This window comes from Chenopodium quinoa, unplaced genomic scaffold (genome assembly GCF_001683475.1).
Source record: "Chenopodium quinoa cultivar QQ74 unplaced genomic scaffold, ASM168347v1, whole genome shotgun sequence".
Taxonomy (NCBI): domain Eukaryota; kingdom Viridiplantae; phylum Streptophyta; class Magnoliopsida; order Caryophyllales; family Amaranthaceae; genus Chenopodium; species Chenopodium quinoa.
The window spans coordinates 2,503,863-2,524,030 of record NW_018743691.1 but is presented as its reverse complement, the minus strand read 5'-3'; the positions used below and the strand labels follow the sequence as shown (position 1 = coordinate 2,524,030).

At 35.6% G+C, this 20,168-nt stretch overlaps 1 protein-coding gene across 1 annotated transcript; it reads right to left on the bottom strand.

Annotated features, from left to right (window-relative positions):
• Positions 1-8,997: 8,997 nt before the first annotated feature.
• LOC110683742 (serine carboxypeptidase-like 27) lies at positions 8,998-13,215 on the bottom strand. The gene is made up of 9 exons (XM_021860140.1): positions 12,466-13,215; positions 12,275-12,370; positions 11,731-11,823; positions 11,537-11,622; positions 11,068-11,328; positions 9,978-10,105; positions 9,792-9,887; positions 9,568-9,673; positions 8,998-9,301 (listed from the first exon to the last, which is right to left on the bottom strand). Exons 1-9 carry the CDS (start codon positions 12,812-12,814, stop codon positions 9,152-9,154), a joined length of 1,365 nt encoding a protein of 454 aa, XP_021715832.1. The 5' UTR covers positions 12,815-13,215; the 3' UTR covers positions 8,998-9,151.
• Positions 13,216-20,168: the final 6,953 nt, after the last annotated feature.

Here is a 20,168-nt window from a genome sequence, read left to right as displayed (position 1 = left end):
TATTATGATCGATCTAAAAGTAGTTAACTCTATATAAATAACAAATTACAGAGTTAAATAATTAGTAATTCAAATATACATTAAGATACATCTTAATAAGATCTTATAAGACTATAGTTTGTATTATTTCTATGAGTGATGAATTATATATATTCAAAATTTTATTGATTGCAACTTCAAAAGTGAAACTTTTGAAAAATAAAATAAAAGACCATACATAATATAATTAGGATAAATTCTATCAATCTAACAATCCCAAATTTGAAATTGTCAAAACTCACTTGCATTATAAATTTATCTACACTTAATCTTAGTGGTAAAATATTTTTTGACACACTTAAATCTTTGGGTAAAAAAAAAAAATGTCTTCACTAACCCTTTACTCTTTATTTTATATTCAACTCATGCTTTACTAATAATGTGTCAAGTCAACATGACAGCTAGCTAGCCTAGGAGAGTAGGAGATTAATGCTTAAACCTTAAAGTATACTTCGTATAACATTCTCTATGTACGAAAATCAATATATGCTCAATTTTTTCAAAAGGTAAGAAAAATTGCTCAATTGGGTCAAAATTCCACATGGGCCAACTCATCCCGAACTAACAGACTAGGCATAATGAGAACAGAGGTAAAAGATCGATAGATACTCTAAAATCCTCCAATATAATCTTCCAATTTGTTGATGCACCTAAGTGAATATTGTATCATTTAAATTACGCCTCATTTATAACTTGTTCATCAGCAACGTAACATAAAAATATATTCAATCTAACACGGTGATAGGCTGATTTAATAGCATTACAGCAAGAGCCAAGAAGGATGCTTGAAGTTGAAGACACTGCCACTAGGCAATGCACAAGAGCTAAATCAATAATCTTTAGTCTTCAATTCATGCCCCTTATAACGCCCTATTTTCTGGATCACCCCTAATTATTTTTCTTCTCCTTCCATTTTCTAACATGTTTATTTCATTAATTACAATATCAGTGCACTATTAATGACAATGAATTGAAGAACTTCTGTTTGCTATTGGGATTAGATGGGCCCACTATATACTAAGGTTAGATCATTGTTGACGTAACCCTTCATGATTGGTGGGAAACTTGCAAGTGTCAAATTTGATTAAGCAACCTCTAATTTGTTTTATTATTGTAATTTAGTTAAAGTTTTCCTAGTATTTTATTTAAGATATATGATCTAGTTTTGACATTATTAGTCCACCGCTATGACTGACCAAGTGATATTTGACTATAGAGTAGAGATATATAGTAGCTACTTGTAACTTGTTCATGGAACATTTTATGAAGAAATTAAAATCAGCTACTAATTAATTAATAATGCATTAATATCTTTGATTAATTAGCAAAACTAGCTAATAATGCACTATAATAAGAGACTTAAGAAGTAATACACCATTACTAATTTACTACTTCGTACGTACGAACAATTTAGCACAATATTTTGTATGCGCTCTGCTATATCGTGCGCCAGGGGTTACTCTAGTTATTCGGTCATGGGTTATGGGGGTTTCTCAGTTAGGAGTTACTCAAGTTGCCTTAGAATTATTCGAGTTGCCAGAGTTACTCAAGTATTCGGTCAGGGGTTACTTGAGTTTCGTTACTCCTGAGTCCTGATCGAGTAACCCCTCGAGTAATCCATGACCATACCTAATTTACTACTGTTATACAAAGTATTAAACATTTGAAGGTTAAATCAAATTATGCAAACATATTACTTTTAGAGACAGATTTAAGTTCAAGATAATATTTAAAAGATAAGTAAATAATGATTTATTTAAGTTGAGAAAGGTTGTTAAACAACTAACTTAACCAAAAGTTTAAGTTGATGCTTAAAACTCAAAGAATATGGTTGATGGCATAGCATGCTTAAGTACTTGGCTTCGAAATCATATTAAAGGACCATCTTCGTCACTAAAATCTTAAGCTGGTGGTTAAAACCCAAGAATATGTTTTAATTTGTACTTTTTCAATATGAATATTATGAATAGTAGAGGGAGAGAGCGGTCATTGGACAATCATTCTAAACCAAATAATATTTCTACCTAAACCAACCTAAGATAAGTCTAGGATAAGTAGAGGATCGTATCCACAGGGAATGGGTAACTAACACCAAGAGTGTGAAATGGTTGTAAGCTAGTTCGGTCACAAATTGTAGGCATTGATTAAATAACTACTATGGAGACAAACATTAGGGAAAATGGGAATCGACAACAACCAAACCAATGGATCAAAACAATAGGCAAGCATGAACACAAATTGGGTGATAGAAAGCAAGGGCACTCAACATTGTCTTCTTTCGAAGCCACAACACTAAGCATTCTTAAACCAAATTCAACTAACAAGATAGGCCAACTAAGTCTTAATGATGGGAAGTAGACTACTAACTCGGGTGTGTCTTTTGATCGGTCCAATAAAGCATTAAGGCACAAGTAATTGGGATTTCTCACCTAATTATTGCAACTAATACTACTACATCATCCAAACAAGGAACAACAATCAAAAGGAATTTATCATAATCATATAAGAAAAGGCTCACAGCTAGACCCCATCTCTCAATGCATGCATAGAGGTGAATACATAAGCAATAAGTGTCCATCCAATTACGTACACATGCAATTAACCAATTCTATAACAATCAATCATCAGCCCAAAATGAAGATTCAAGCACAAATATTAATCAACCCATGGCTTGGTTGGGTCTTAGCTTCACCCAACCCCTAGCTAATCATGGTGAAGAACAACATAACAACACTTCCTAACTCTAGCATTAATCTAACAAGTTGAGAAAACCAATAAGAATAAGGAAAATTGAACATGCAACAACAATTAAACAAGATTAAGGAAGAAATTAAACAATTCAAAGTAAATAAAAACATAAACCAAAGAATAAGAGATAGAGGAAAGAGATTACTAATGAAGCTTCAAAGTTCAGAAATACTTGAAATCAAGAGAATAATCTTCAATTAACTATTACAATGATTGAATTTTGAGGAAAACTAAGCTAAATAAAGAGAGTTTAGAGAAACTAAGGGCCTAAGAACATGATAGCGGCATTATTGGGGAAGGAAGGCCATACTGCCCGGCGCTGCTATTGGCATAACAACCGGGGCTTTCTCATCTAAAGGGAGGGGTGAGCTTTCTCACTATAGAATTCGCACCTGTTCGACCAGTCGGTCTCACAGTCAGGCAGGTTCCCGGGTGCCTATACGATTATTAAGGCAGGATGCTACTGTTCCTTAAAATGGAAGTCAAGGGTCGTATTTATACCCCAAAAATTACATCGTAAAATTCGTCAAGAAAATCGGTATTACAAAGAGGAGCGCCGCTCCTTGACATAGGAGCGCACGCTCCTAAGGCTAGAGCGTCTGCTTTTGACTGCACAGATTTGGGCAAAAAAAATGCTGGATGTCGGCTACGAGCGCCCGCTCCTGGAAGGATGCGCGCCTGATCCACTCGCTCCACTCGCTCCAGCTGTGATAAGGAGCGCTCGCTCTCCTTAAGATCCACGCCCGCTCCTAAGCTTGATGTGCACCCTTAAACGTTCCTTTGAGCCTAAGATATTTCATCTTATCTTTGTACCTATAGACATAAGCACACACAAAAGAAGAGTATAAACACCAAAAGCTACAATCTTGCAAAAAAAGGGGTTAAATTAAAGAAAGGGATAAAGAGAGAAAAATGACAACAAAATTGTGTTAAAAATATCATGATAGGTGAACAAATAAAACACTTATCAATGAATATACTTTGGGTACAAATAATTATATGTGCAATGTCATATATAGTTTCACGTAATTTGTAAATATATATATTATTATATAATTTACTTCATGTTGATTGAATCTACTAATAAAAAATAGTAAATTTGCTACTTTTATATCATGATTTAAAATACTTTATACAATATAATATATATATATATATAAAGGGGAGTTTTTTCCTGAGTTTTTAGAGAGCCACGTAGGATTTAATTTTCTTAGCGCACCACGTAGGATTATAAATTTAAGTTGTAGCCAATTAAATAAGAGATTTTCAATTTTTTTACAATTATAATTCAAATGCCACGTAAGCAAAATTGACGAATGAGATACTAAAGTTTAAATTAATTAAATATAAAATATTATCTTTTGAGATTAGGAATTTTATCTAATATTTTAATGCTATAATAATAATAAAAATCACATAAACATGAAAAATATTTTTAAAAAAAATATTAACAAACCGTGCATCGCACGGGCTTCATCTAGTATAATATAATTTATATCTAATATTAACCACATTATGTTACATATAAGGGAGAATTGTATAAAAAAAAAACATAAGTTTAACAATATTATTATCTTTGACTTACATTGTTTTTGTGAGACGTAGTTAACAGTCATAAATTATAATCCGAAATCTATAAAAAAAAATAAAAAAAGAACGGTTTGTTTTATTCGGGTTGAATTTATTAACATTTCACTCGTAGCGGATGCACATTGAAATAAGGGAGGACAACTGTTCCCCAATTAAAAAAAAATGTTTTTAGTTAGTTTGAAAATATATATTTTAAGGATTTTTTGACAATTACCACCTATAATTTTTTTTATTGAAATTTATTACCTACTTTTTATGAAAATGATAAAAAATTTTACCATTTTAAAAAATGACGTCATGGTAGGGCCTACAAACAGTCTTTCTCTCATTTTCCTCATTTTCCTTCTTTCCTCTTTCAATACTTTTTCTTCTTCATCTCCTTTTTAATTTTGTACAAATACAAAATCAAGTTCCTAAAATAAGAAATTAGCGTTTCTAAATTCATTGTTCTTGCTTCGAACCTTCAAAAATTAGGGTTTCTAGCAATTCAATTTCAAGCTATACCTTAATTAAGATGGAATTGGAAGAAGAGGGAAGTGAAAATCGAGTGAAGAAGAAAGAAAACGGAGGAAAATAGCAAGGATGACGTCATCTTTGTGAGTTGGTTGAAATGGTGGGAAATTTTAGTGTTTTGAAAAATATATGTGGTAAATTTCAATTAAAAAACTATAAGTGGTAATTCCTAAAATAGCAATAACTGTAGGTGGTAATTGTCAAAAAAATCCTATATTAATAGATAAATACATCACACGTAGATAATAACACGAATGCCACCTTGATAGAGTGGTTGTGGGTTTTCAATTTTTTAACTCTTGTACCAAGTTCAAAAGGAAACAGAGGAAATATTTTATTAAATTTTTATTAATAGCTAAAATACATAGTACTATTTTGTTGATAGCGGTTATTAATGGGTTGCTTAATACTTCCTCTATTTTTGTATAATTGCAACACACCTTTTATCACGCTTTTCGAGGTGGTGATTAAACTAGGTAAACAAATGGATTAAGCTATGAAATTTAAACCATAGCAACTTATCCCTTTATTCTTATAGGTCTTAAAATTTTGTAAATTAATTTATCCGTTTACTGAGGGCCTGTTCTGATTGACTGAACTGAACTGAACTTATTAATTAATGATTTTTAACTACGGATTAGTGATCTTTGATTATTTATTGATTATTTATTACTATACATATGTGTATATACAAATGTACATATTATTATTATTATTATTATTATTATTAATTATTATTATTATTATTAATTATTGATGATTATTATTCTTATTATTATTTATTGATTATTATTATTATTTTTATTATTATTATTATTATTATTATTATTATTATTATTATTATTTTATTATTATTATTATTTATTGATGATTATTATTTTTATTTATTGATTATTATTATTAGTAGTATTATTTCAATTATTATTGTTATTATTATTATTATTATTATTATTACTATTATTTATTGATTATTATTATTATTATTATTATATTATTGTTAATATTATTATTATTATTATTGTTGTTGTTGTTATTATTGTTGTTGTTGTTGTTGTTGTTGTTGTTGTTGTTGTTGTTGTTGTTGTTGTTGTTGTTGTTGTTGTTGTTGTTGTTGTTGTTGTTGTTGTTGTCGTCGTCGTTGTAATAAGAGCTTAAAAGAATGAAATTTGGATTTATATCATTAGACATAAATTAAGAGCTGAACTGAACTGAACTGAACTGAATTGAACTGAACTGAGCTGAGCTGAACTGAACTGAACTGAACTGAATTTCAACGGAAGAGAACATGCCCTTAGTGTAATATCTTCCTTAAAATGTGTGTCGAAGGGGTGTGTTGCAAATAAATAAAAACAGAGGAAGTACAATTTATTAAGTATACATATTTTTTTTCTCTTTTTTCTTGATTATTTGTACCTAAATTCTACTTTTTATTTTTAATTAAGATTGATTCATAAATAAAAAGTCATATGACGTCTACAAAGAGATTTGGATTTAATAATTACATGACAATTGAATCAAATAAAATCTGCCTTTCACGATCGTTGTTGCAAATTATACATTCTTCATACCCTCTTTTATAGCGTAGTGATTTACAACCTCTTTCGTCGAGGGATCTATCGATCTGTTGTAGTCGTGAAGAAAATTTTCGTCTGATTCATCTAATTATAATTGAAGGATTAACCTCTTTTTCGACCCGCATAAATCTTTACCCATGAAACAACTTGTACCATACTAAACTCAAAAAACAAAAACAAAAACAAAAACAAAATTAGAACAAAGCCCACTATAGGGGCACTTTCTACCCTCAAACCCACTATAGGGGTATTTATTACCTTCAAAGAGTGTGGATTTATTGAATTCAATAACAAAAAAAATAAAGAAACTAAAGGAAAATAAGCTATGAAACACTTTTTTTGAAGAAACCTAGAGAGAAAAAAAAATATAGAAAGGAGACGGTTGGAATATAATTCTACTTTTTGTTTTTTTTTTATTAAGTGCTTATCATCACTAAAATTTTTGTTTGTAATAATTCGAAGAAAGAGTTGCATTTTTTTTTTTTCAAATGTAATCCAAACTCCTTCATATCTATTATCAATTTGTTTAAAGTCTTGACTATATGATAAAAATAATTGATTTTTATTTATCAATGATTGGATTATATAGTCTGAAATTAGGGACATACAAAGTATGTGGTGAAACTTATTACTCACTCATTTTTTGCCATACAGGAATAAGTGCTTTATGTAATTTCAAATTTAAAAAGTTCATATGATCATTTTTTTTTTTTTTGAGATTTTTGTCGAATTAGTAAAACGTCCAAAATTGTCTCCCCATATGAAAAATTATGGTTCCGCCATTGCCTTTATAATGTGTAAAATATCGAAAAAATTATATGTTATGTATGTTAAGACTCATGTTGACTCTTATGTAGGTCAATATTCCTCAATAATACTAGCTTAATTATTTTGATCCATATCATTTTGTGGAGTTAGAGGATCTCATGCTTCAGCAGGTAATGTATAGAATGGGCTAAGGCCCTATTTAGTTCGCCTTGTATTTGCTTATCTGAACTTATCTAATCTAGTCTAATCTGATCTGAATGTCAAATTTGACCAAACTTTGACTTTAAATATACGATAATATATACGGAAAAAATTTATCAAGTGATGTATGGTTAGATAAGTAATAATGTGTATTTTATTAATATATGATTTTCAGAATTTTTTTCGTTATGAAATAAAAGATATTAGTGATAAAAAACTGCACATAAAACGATATTTGATCTAAATTTATTTTTTCTAAACTGATCTGATATGAAATTATTTTTTCTGATCTAATCTGAACTTATTTTTTTTGAAATAAGTAAAAATACAGTGAACTAAACAAGGTCTAAATTGTTTTATGTTTATTTTTAAAGTAGTAACTATTTTAATGAGAAAATTTATACAACCTCCATTTTCTTTTAGTTGACACGTTTCTTTAGTCACGTTTGCCAATGCACAATTTAAATTATTAATATCTTTAATTACCGATAAGCAAAATATTATAAAAAGTTGATATTATGAAAATTTACATTGTAACGAATCTAACAAGATCCCACTTAACTATATTTTTCCTCAAAGGGAGGTATGTGAATAGTGCTAAAATCAAAACGTGTCAACTAATAAAAAACGGACGTAATACCTTATTTTTTTTTATGATTGGTTTAAATTTTAAAATGGAAAAATTGAAAAGAATAATCTCACCTTTGACACATCTTCTCAAAATAATCTCATCTTTGTGTATTCCATAAATAATTCCACCTTTATATCCCATATTCTCATAATGAGCCTTTGATTGGTTTATAAAATTAGAAACCTGTTTTAGAGGGTGACTTAACACGCGTCACCTTCTAATTGGTCATATTTTTAAATAATTAAAAGCAAAAAAAACCTCCTACCTCCCTCACTCCTTCAATGGCAGTTATCCATGACCACCACCACCAAACCTCCATACTACCATTACACCCACCAGATTTCACCTCCAACTCCCAACCTTTCCCCCATGAAACACCCTAATTCTCTCTCTTTTTCCCCAACCCTTGAGTTGCCCTTGCTAATAGTTTATAAAGGCGGGATTATTTTTGGAATACGCAAATGTGGGATTATTTTGAGAAGATGTATCAAACACGGGATTATTCTTTTTAATTTTTCCTTTTAAAATAAGCGAGTTGCTTTACAATATTAGTGTCGCGCTCATGTTACCCACTAACGAGCTGGGCAAAGCCATGATCAGCTCTACTCAAAATAGAAGTATCTAACTAAGCTAGTGTACACCAATCGGGGTGTTATATTGAAAGTTGCGTAACGCCAATATGATTACAACATTACCATCCAAAAGGAAATCAAAACAAAAGGATTATGCCAGGAAGTTCTGCAATTTTGCTGTAAATGAGATTTTTCATACAAATATCAGTCAGTAATACAAGAAAAAAAAAAAAAGATATATATGATACATTTGCTTCAAAAAAAAAATAATAAAAATAGATTTCCAAATAAAAATGGGATAAAAAAAATAAATAAATAAATAAACCTATGACCTAAAACTTTTTCTGATATCAAGCAAGAATAGGGGTAAGAAAGGGGGTATTCCAGGGGAATTTATTTGTCATTGATAAATTTTCTGCTATTTTAATTGTTTCTGTTTTCCATTGCTCCAATAAATAATCATATAGCAAACCCTATAATAATCTTTTACTATAAAAATTTGATAATCATGAATTTTATCGACTTCGACTTGGCATGGATCTGTCCTTCAAGAAATGATTGAAAAGTATAAAAGCTTGTCGCGGTCTATGAAGTGGTACTTCATGTCCTGCTCCTGTTATTGTCACATATGTTAAACCCTTGTATTCTTGGCTCCATCCACCAACCTATCAATAACGCAAGATTAACAAGTCCATGTTAATTTACGATGTCAGACAGACATGAAATCAAATCTCGTCTATGTAACTGTCCATGATGGCTGTCAAAGGACTCAAGTTTTTGACTAACATTTGAAAAGATTGCCATGCTTATCTCATTGATTTGTAAGGAAGTGTACAAGTGTATAGCATAAGTGTGTTATGAACTACCAAGTACTAGTTTATCTAATACTTCGTGTGTTAGTTGAATATACTTTCTCGTTTATGGTACTTACCCTTCCATTGTCGTACCAAGGTGACCAATTGTTCACAGTAGGGAGTCTCAGTGCATCGATAGAATATCGAGTTGCTGTTATAGGCACTACAGCATCAGTGTCTCCGCTGCACAAATTAGAACACGGAAGGCAAGCAAAGAAATGAGCACATAAGAATTGATGAAATGTGTTACGCTTGAAGCTTGATTGTAGAGAAACAGAACAGGATTGCAGCAAAAAAATACCTGAATACCCATATTTTCAAGCCTGCTGCTATGAGTTCCCGATAAATTGGAAGCATCGATTGTGGAGAGTCAGACCAGTAAGTTCCAACTATGTCACTGCAAAAGATTTAAGTTTTGATTAGCAATGCTGCATATAATCTGAACTACTGTCAAAAATATTAACACGAAAAAAAAATGAGTTCTTACCTGCAAGTGCTCCATGGATAAGGCAATTTGGTCACATTAGCATGCATAGCGAGTTGAACTTCAGGAAGATTGAAGTACTGGTTCGAGTACCTCTCGGTGCATGGATCATATGCTCTAGTCATCCAAGGCTGATGAAAGAAAGAAAACAACATTAAGTACAAGCAACCCTGTAACATGACCTTTTTTTTTTTTTTTTTTTTTTTGTTAAGGGGATTGTAACAGGTAAGTTATAAACTACAAAACTGCTGAATATACATTGTTATAGATAATTCTGCAGTAGTACTGGATTCATATATATATATATATATGCAGACATTCAATAAAAGTATGAAAGATAGAAATTCAGTTCAATTTGGACTAAAACAGATACCCCATTGACTGTGAGTAAGTGCTTTCAAATCAAACTTGATTATAAATCTACACCTGATATAACTAGTTTGCATTCGATTATCCGATTACTTAATCTGAATTACATGGTCCTACCCGAACAGAACCAGATCTAATCGACGACTCTAATTTGACCCGAACTAAAATTGACCTTAAAATTAATAAGACCAAACATGATCCAACCTGAATTACTGAATACACCTAAGCCGAAATGAATGACTTGTCACCCCATTTGCCACCTCAATCTACACTACCACATGTATGTTTGTCTAAGGTGAAGTGGGTGACACACATTTAGGGGATAAAAAGGAGATTACAGGGACCCAATCAATCAAATGTTAAAGTCATACAAGTTTGGTATAGGAAAGACTTAACAAAAAGGACCTAAAGAGTAAAGACCCTACAAAAATATGATGCAGCCAACAAATATTGACTGTCTTCAATTAAAACAGCTGGAAAACATGCTACTTAGGAAGCTAATGGGACCTTCAAACCATAACTTCTATGAGCTTCTACAACTTTACTTTCCCTTAATACTGATATTACTAAGAAAACAATATGACAGTAACAAACATCAATCAAGGAGCAGTTCAAATCACTCAAAAATTCGAAGATTTCATACAGATAATGCACTGATATCCCCTTGGAAAACAAACATACAAGTCAGTAACATTCTATCAAGAAATGCAGCTTAGTAACTTACATAACGGCCCCTTAGGCTGCGCTTCATTGAGGCAGTCGAGTTGCAAGGACGAGTATAGATACTGTATGGATCGATGTTTCCAAACTCGGAATCAGCCATTTCCAGAGCTGTGTTGCATACAATACTAGGATGCTGAGATGATCCAGCCAAACAAGCAGTTTTAAGGCTCTTGTAGGTTGAATCTGAAATTAAGCCATGTGTCCACCAGTACTCAAATGTACCAATGTAATCATAATAATCATCTGTAACTGCATTTCCCACCTGAAACACACAATAATGTTTAAGAACATAATTCAGAAAAAATGAAAAAAATAAAATAAAATATGCTCCACTTTTCTGCATTGAGACCATCTTCCTTCGTCTCTAAAAGTTCTTGTTTTGTCACCGTCAAAACATGAATTAACTTTAAGAGACGAAGGGAGTACTATTTACCAGAAAACAAAGCAAAATATAACAAAAATGCATGTACCATAAATCCCTTGAAGTTTATTTCTGGCTTTGCAATTCCTTTGTTTCTTCTGTAAATAAGTTGAGACAATTGAGGAACATAATGCCCTGAAACAAAATGCAAGAAAATGATCAGAAACTTTATCATTAATGTGATTAATTATCATATCATAAAGATTAATTAGCATAATTAAGGATCATAATGAAGATTAGTACCTGCATAACTTTCTCCAGCAATGTAGAATTCTCTGTGCTTGTACTGAGGGAACCTATTGAACCATTTAACAAGAAATTTATAGGCATCTTTAGCTGCACAATTTAAACCAAAAAAAAGGATTATAAGCTATACAATCTATAATTTTACTTTATCAAGATATAAAAGTACATTATTCACATAATACAGGTACAATTGTAGTAATCTAAATGAGAAGCACCTACTACTCTAAAGTCTAATTTTTGACTTCAAAATTAGAAAAGTTAAAGGATTTAAAAAACCCTTTTAAATCCAAAATTCCGTGTTGGTATCATTGCCAGTTTTCACTTTTTATTAATGTGATTACAAAAGTTGTACAGTATGAACTAAAATTTAGTTATACTAGTCATATCAATATATCATTAAACTTTTACACACTTTTCAACATTTTGTTTTTATTATTTTTATAAATAATAAAAACTCGAAACTCGCAATAAAAAAAACAATAACGAACAAGCCCTTATCAATCGAGTAACAGAATTACGAAGTCGAACACCCAATAATTACCTGTCCTGCTATCACCAAGAGCATACAAATCAGATGATCTATTTGAGTATGAAAACCCAACACCAACTGGAGACTCAAGAAATAGCAAATTTGCCTCTGCTCAACACATTAAAAAAAATCCATTCATATTATACACTAAACCAATGTCATAAAACAACATTACATTAACCAAAAAAATGCTAAAAGTATACCTTTATTCCAAGAATATTTATTCAAATAAAGACTTTTTCCATCATTTTTAATATGAAATGGACCAATCTCTTCTGCAGCACCATAAGCAACTGATGAACAACCAGGACCACCATTAAGCCATAATAACAATGGTTTTGACTCTGGATTTGAAGGTGATTCAGTTAACCAATAAAACAATGCTTTACCAGCTGATTTATCTACTGTTACATAACCAGAATATTGAGCAAAATTCACATTTTCTGGTTGTCCTGGTAACCATGTTATTCTATCTTTCTCTTGATTTGCTAATGTAGCAGAAAAAATACCCAGAAAAACCAAGAAAAAACACCCAAACTTGGTATTTTCCATGATTTTAATCAAATCTGAAAAAAAAAATTGAATGATGACCCAGAAAAATTCTCAGAAAAATAAGTTCTGGGTATCCAGAACTTTTGAGAATGGTGTTATAGAAGATGAGATTTGCTCATAGAATGAATTGTAGTTGGTTTGGAGAAATGGAAAATGAAGTTTATATTATTATACTTTATATTATATAGTACTAGTGAGCACGTTAATTGATCAACAGTAGGGAAAGAACAAAAAAGACTACAGCACAGTAATTGGATTAATCCCTATATTTATTTATTTTTTAATTTTTCTGGGATTGCAATGAATTTTGTCAACTGGTGGCTGTGAGTCTGTGACTGAGAGTGGAGAGGTGGATGGAGGAGAGAGAGAATGTGAGTGAAATTACTAACTCCCATCAACCAACCAATCAGTCATATAAAAAGAAAAAAAAAAATCTTGGTCATATAAATGCAAACTCAAATTTTATAAATCTTAAAATTTTAAAAAAAAATTTAAAATTTTTTTTTTAAAAAAAGCTTGAATGGATTAATCAAGACACATACATTGTTAGGTTGCAAATTTACAATTGGATGGTTCGGCTAAGCTTACATTCGTGATTCGTATGAAATTATGTGCAGACTTATATAGTCAGATTGGTTGTTCGGCCAACTTACATTCGTGATTCTTGTGAATGTTGTGACATAACGGATAGTTTAATTTGATTATTCAAATTAAGATATTTATTAATTTCTCTAATTAATTCAATTGACACATTTTCGTGCTTGTTATTAGACCACGTTACTAAAATAGTCAAAGCATAGGAGGTAGTGAATATATTGTTAAAGTCAAAATGCATCAACTAATCATGATAATGTTATCTAATATCATAAAGCAGACACATTAGTCTTCAAGTCAAGTAAATTTTGATTCGGGTTTATCAATCGCGCATTTGGATAGAGGAATTCAAATACAGATTGATAATTCAAATCGTATAATTATGTATAGAAAGATTTTTATTTTATATGTTCGACTAAATTATTAATAATTTATCTTTAAGGTATTACTGTGTCTGTGTGCGCCCATAAACACACGTTAACGTTAGAAAATCTTAAGATGTATCACAAATTATTGATTTACCAAAAAGGTAGTGACATCAAATAATAAAGAGATAAAAATAAGCCCTAACAATAAGGGGACATAGAGAGAAAGAGACGGAGAAAGTGATTACTGAATTAGGATTAATTCTTTGGTATTTATGTTAAATGTACTTTATAGTATTAAAAAAAATGCATTTAATAAATGATATGTTAGCTTCACATGATTATTATGATGAGTTGTGATTGGTGTGAAAACGATGTATAGCCCCAAATTTTATAAATATAATAATAGATGTGTAGGGGGCTTGAAGCAATAATGTACAATGCAACTTTCTTAGCTGCTACAAAATTTTTGGTTTGTTTTGGGGTGTATTAGACTGAACAGGTAGAACATGCACATGGAGTGGTTGATTTAAGAACATAAGATGATAAGAGGTACCAATTTGCCAATATGTGGTGACGGTGATCCAATGTCTTATTTCATCTAAGAATAACATTTTTAATAGTTTACGCTAGGGGTGCTCATAATTCGGATAAAAACCGAAATCCAATCCAATCCAAACCGAATTATTAATTCGGATCGGATCCAAACTTTAAATCGGATCGGATCGGATCGGATTGAGATTTTTTGGAAATTCGGATTTTCGGATTGGATCGGATTGACCCTAATTGGATCCAATCCAAACCAAACCAAAAACCGAATTATAAAATTAAGCTTGTATAAATATGGATTTTTTGTATATTTTGAAGTTTAGTTTAAATACATACTACTACATAAAATAAGTTAGAGAGACTTTGATTAGGGGATTTTTATCCTCCAATCACCTTCTGACAAGTGGGCCAACCAGGTTCCGCCACGTGTCCTTCACGTAGGCCAATAGGAGCCTGCCACGTGTCAATCACAGATACGTCCTCTGCGGACCAATTAAGGCACGCCACGTGCCCACCCATGCCAAATGGGAAAACCGGCCACCAAGGCCCAATCCTGTTTAGAGGCCCGGTCAGCCCTAGGTTTACCCTAAACCTAGAGAGTGGCACGCTTCTCAAGACTATAAATACTCTTCTTAATCCTCATTAAGGAGAGAGAGGAAAAAAGAGACAGAACGCTAATCACACACGGATTATACATTAAACACTCTCACCTAGAGAGACTTAACTACTTTAATTTACGCACTCATTACTCCTTAATCAGGTACTAACTTGACCGTTGGAGGCGGAGCTCTCAGGAGTCTCCGTTATTTTGCAGGTACAGGCGGCCAGTTCCAGTCTCGGTGTTGTAACTCTCCCGCAGGACATCAGAAAACCCCGAAACATTTGGCGCCGTCTGTGGGGAGAGTACTTCTGAGATGGCATCCAAGTCTGTACCGACTCCTGAAGAGAGGCGTCCCCTAAACGACCCTCAGGTTCAGTCGGACCATGACACCGAAAGTGAATTTGAAGTGGAAACTCATACAGCTCCAGACGGGACCCTAAGGGCCCGACGTACCCGTCATACCGAAAGGGGGGAACGGGAGCATCTTCAAACAGGAAGCGAGCCAGCAGGCGCACCGCCTGCTCGGCAACAGCCGACTGATGGGTCTGCTCCCATCTCAAGGAACGAACTCATGACCTTCATGAGGGACTTCAAGGGAGAGATTCAAGAATTGATCAACAAAAAGTCGCCTGCTTCAGTCAGAGAGCAGTCGGCCAAAAAACCTTCCACTTCACTGAAGAGGAACCAGTTCAAGGGCGAGAGGCGACTCCTCATCCTAAATCCAAGAAGCGGGAGCCACTTGCTCTTGATTTCACAAAATTCCGTTATCCTACGGGAAATAGGAAACCTGTTCGTCACATTCAGGCGGACGGGTCGAAGAAAACATACACAGACGCTCGTCTGCTGTTAGAACAGAAGAAGAGTGATCGACTGTCAGAGTCGGCCTCTACTTCAAATTTTCAAGAAAGTTTACAAAATACCTCCATGAGGCATACTCAGTCGTACCATGAGAGTCAGACAGGCGGTACCTCCCGTCAGTCCGGCTTTCATAGTGACCAAGCGGTACCAAACTTACCATTTGTGCCGCAACAACAGTATTTTATGCAGCCACCTCCATTTGGTGGACCTGCAGCAAAAAACGTCCAACCTATGGACTGGCAGCTACGGTTGCTTAGACTTGGTGAACAGCCGTCGGCCTTCTCCAAGGAAATTACTGAAGCCGCTCAACCGGCCAAAGTAAAAAATGTACTAGTAGGCGCCTATGACGGCACTACTAACCCAGAAGACCATCTGATGGCATTCACCAACCTGATGTACCTTCAAGGGTTGGATGATCCCACTTGGTGCAAGTGTTTCCCAGCGACTCTCAAGGGAATCGCACAGCAATGGTTCGGAAACCTGCCGACTGGTTGTGTAAACAGCTTCAGGACGCTTGCTTACTTGTTTGCCTCCAACTTCGCTATGAACATCCCTGCAAAGAAAACGACCCTTGATTTGGGAACGATTCAGCAGGGTGAGAAAGAGGGGCTTCGTTCTTACATCAGGCGGTTCAACCTGATGAGAATACAGATTCAAGGGTTACCGGATGAGGTAGCTTATACTGACTTTTTTAGAGGTCTCAAAGACGGGTCTACCTTCAAATTTGACTTAGTTCGAAAAAGGGTGGCGACTCTTCAAGAGGCCTTGATTGAAGCAGAAGCCTATATACAGGCGACTGATCTGTGTACGATAAAACAGTCGGACGGGAAAAGGTTCGACAAAAGAGAAGGACGACAGAAACAGTCGTCTCACAAAGAGGAGAAAAGAAAAGAGGTCTGGGCGGCCGATTCCTCTAAACAGCCGGCCCAGAAGAAGAAAAAAGAATTCAAACCATACTCCCCAAAGTATGTGTTTAACAAGGATAACCAGTTTATCCTAAAAGAAATAAAGGGACGGTTTTCAATTGAGAAGCCGCTCCCCATGAAGGGTTCTGCAAACAACCGGAACCAAGACAAAGTCTGTGCTTATCATGATGACGTTGGTCATCACACCAATGACTGCATCAGTCTCATGCGGTACCTAGACCGCTTGGCTGAGCAAGGTGATCTTGACACTTATGTCAAGAAATTTACGGGGAACACTTCCTCCAAAAAGCAGTCGGTCAAAAAGAATCAACAGGCCGACAGCTCCGATACAGATGATGCAGTCATCTACACCATTGCAGGCGGCTTCTCAGGAGGCGGCCCCACTATTAGGGGCAACAAAGATAATATAAGGCGGTTAGATGTAAATTCCGTTCACCGAGAACGCCCGTCCAAATATACGTTTCCTGAGATTGTCATCACTGAAGAGGATCTAGGAGGGGTAAGGGGGCCGCATGATGACCCTCTTGTTATTGAATGTAAAGTGGCCAACCAGAGAGTTGGCCGAATCCTCATAGATACCGGGAGCTCCTCAGATCTCATCAGCAGCAAATGTCTGTCAAAACTGAAATATCAGACGGACTGCATACATCCGGCCTCCCACCCTTTAATAGGGTTTGGAGGAGGAGTCGTCCACCCACTGGGACGAGTAGATTTACCTATTCGCCTAGGCGAAAAAGGGGAAGGACGACACATGGTAGTCCGGTTCCTAGTAGTAGGGGAACTCTCGGCCTACAACATGATTCTGGGTCGACCAACCCTGAATAATTCCAAGGCTGTTATAATCCCGTCTCTTATGCAGCTTAGTTTGAGAGGGATAATGGAACAGTCGGCTCCCTAAGGGGAGATCAGAGGATGGCCCGAGAATGCTATCTCTCGGATGTCAAGCCCACTGTTATGGCCACTGGGTCAAGTGGAGAAAAAACAGACCTTGACAATGTCAAGGAGAGTGCGCCTGTTCAAGAAACAGGCGACAAAAAGAGAAAGGCGTCACAGTCAGAAACCGCAAGAAAAGCAAGAAAATAGCAATCATTGGCAGAGGAGCGGCCGGATGAGTTCCGCCCTCAGCCGGCTGGTGAGCATGCGGACCTGATCTTAGACGATTCACGTCCTGACCGAACAATCAAGGTTGGGACGACGGCTCTGAGAAACCTTGGTGACGACTTTCACAACTTATTGAAAGAATACAAGGACATCTTTGCATTTGAAGTCCATGAAATGCCAGGCATTAGTCCTGATCTGGCAGTACATAAACTCGCTGTGGATCCGAAAAAGAAGCCGGTACGGCAAAAGAAGCGGAACCATGGCGAAGAAAGAAGTCAGGCGGCAGCCGCCGAAGTTAAAAAATTACTTGATGCAGGGTTCATTCGGCAATGTTACTTCCCAGACTGGGTTGCAAATGTGGTGCTTGTTAAAAAGCCGAATGGTACCTGGCGAATGTGTGTAGACTACACAGACTTGAATAAGGCGTGCCCCAAAGACAGTTACCCTCTGCCTAAAATTGATAGCCTGGTCGACTCAACAGCCGGCCATGCTTTGATGAGCTTTATGGACGCCTACTCTGGTTTCCATCAAATTCCTTTGTGGAAGAAAGATTAGGAGAAGACGGCCTTCGTCACTGATCAGGGGTTATACTGTTACACGGTCATGCCGTTTGGTCTTAAAAATGCCCCGACCACCTTTCAACGTATGATAAACACTGTGTTCTTTGATCAACTTGGGAGAAATGTCGAAGCATATATTGATGATATGATTGTCAAGTCTAAACTACAGACAGATCATCTGTCGGACCTCCGAGAAACTTTCGCCACACTCAGGCGGCACCATGTCATGCTCAATCCCAAGAAATGTGTATTTGGAGTTGAGTCTGGGAAGTTTCTCGGATTCCTTATCAATCAGAGAGGAATAGAGGCGAACCCTGAGAAGGTACAGGCGGTCATCGACATGCAGTCGCCCCGTACCGTCCGAGAGGTTCAGAAATTAACAGGTTGTCTGGCTGCCTTGGGGAGATTCCTAAGCCGATCAGGCGACAAATGCCTATACTTTTTCCAGGCAATTAAGAAAAAGGCAAGGTTTGAATGGGGGCCGGATGCTGAGACCGCCTTCCAGAAATTAAAAGTTCACTTGCATTCCTTGCCGAGGCTGGTCAGCCCTTTGCCCAAAGAGGTTCTTTACATGTACCTGGCCGTCTCTGATCATGCGTTAAGCGCTGTGCTCCTTACTGAAAGGGACGGCTGTCAGCTCCCGGTCTACTTTGTCAGTCACGTACTGAAAAATGCCGAGTTGAGGTATCCCCTAGTGGAGAAATTTGGTCTTGCACTCTTCATGGCTGTTAAAAAATTGAAGCCCTACTTTTTGGCACATGCAGTCGTCGTGTATACAGACCAACCTATCAAGCGGCCCCTTACCGTCATGGAGTCGTCAGGACGAATGATCAAATGGGCCATAGAAATTCAAAGCCTCGAAGTTACTTTCGAGCCTAGAAAAGCAGTGAAGGGGCAAGCCTTTGCTGACTTTATTGTAGAGATGACTCGTCCTCCTGATTCTCAAGTTCCAGACCAAGTCTGGAAGGTATATGTGGACGGAAGCTCTACTTCAAATGGTTGTGGAGCAGGCGTCGTATGTCAATCTCCAGAGGGTGACAGGTTCGAGTATGCTCTACGCTTCAGTTTTCAGGCTTCAAACAATGAGGCAGAATATGAAGCTTTACTAGCCGGGATCCGCATGTGCAAGGCGGCAGGGGCAAGAAAAATAGACGCCTGTTCTGATTCACAATTGATAGTAAGTCAGTACAATGGCGAATACGAAGCAACTCATCCGGCCATGATCAAGTATTTACAGGCGGTCCGACAAGCAGTCGGTTCCCTTGAGGATTTCCATCTGATCCAAGTGCCGAGATCAGAAAACAACCAGGCAGATGCACTGTCAAAATTAGCATCATCCGCCTCCTCCGATACTCCACGAACTGTTTTTTGGGAAGTAATGGAGAAGAGAAGCATCGAGGAAAACCCTATTGGAATCCTAGACAGAAGCTCAACCTGGATGGATTCAATCAGGGCATATCTTACAAACGGTACGCTGCCGGATGATCCTCAACAGGCGGCAGCATTGAAAAGACGAGCCACCAATTTTGAAATTATAAAGGGGGAACTTCACAAAAGGGGGTACCTACAACCCTTCTTAAAGTGTGTTACTCCTGAAAAGGGACGAGAGATACTAGACGATCTCCACTCTGGTTACTGTGCCTCACATATAGGTGGAAGGACGCTTGCTCAACGGGCAAGGCGCCAGGGCTACTTCTGGCCTACCTTAGAAGCGGATGCAATGGAGATGGTGAAAAAATGTGACAAGTGCCAAAGGTTTGGCAAATTAATTCACCGTCCGGCTACTGACCTCACTACCAT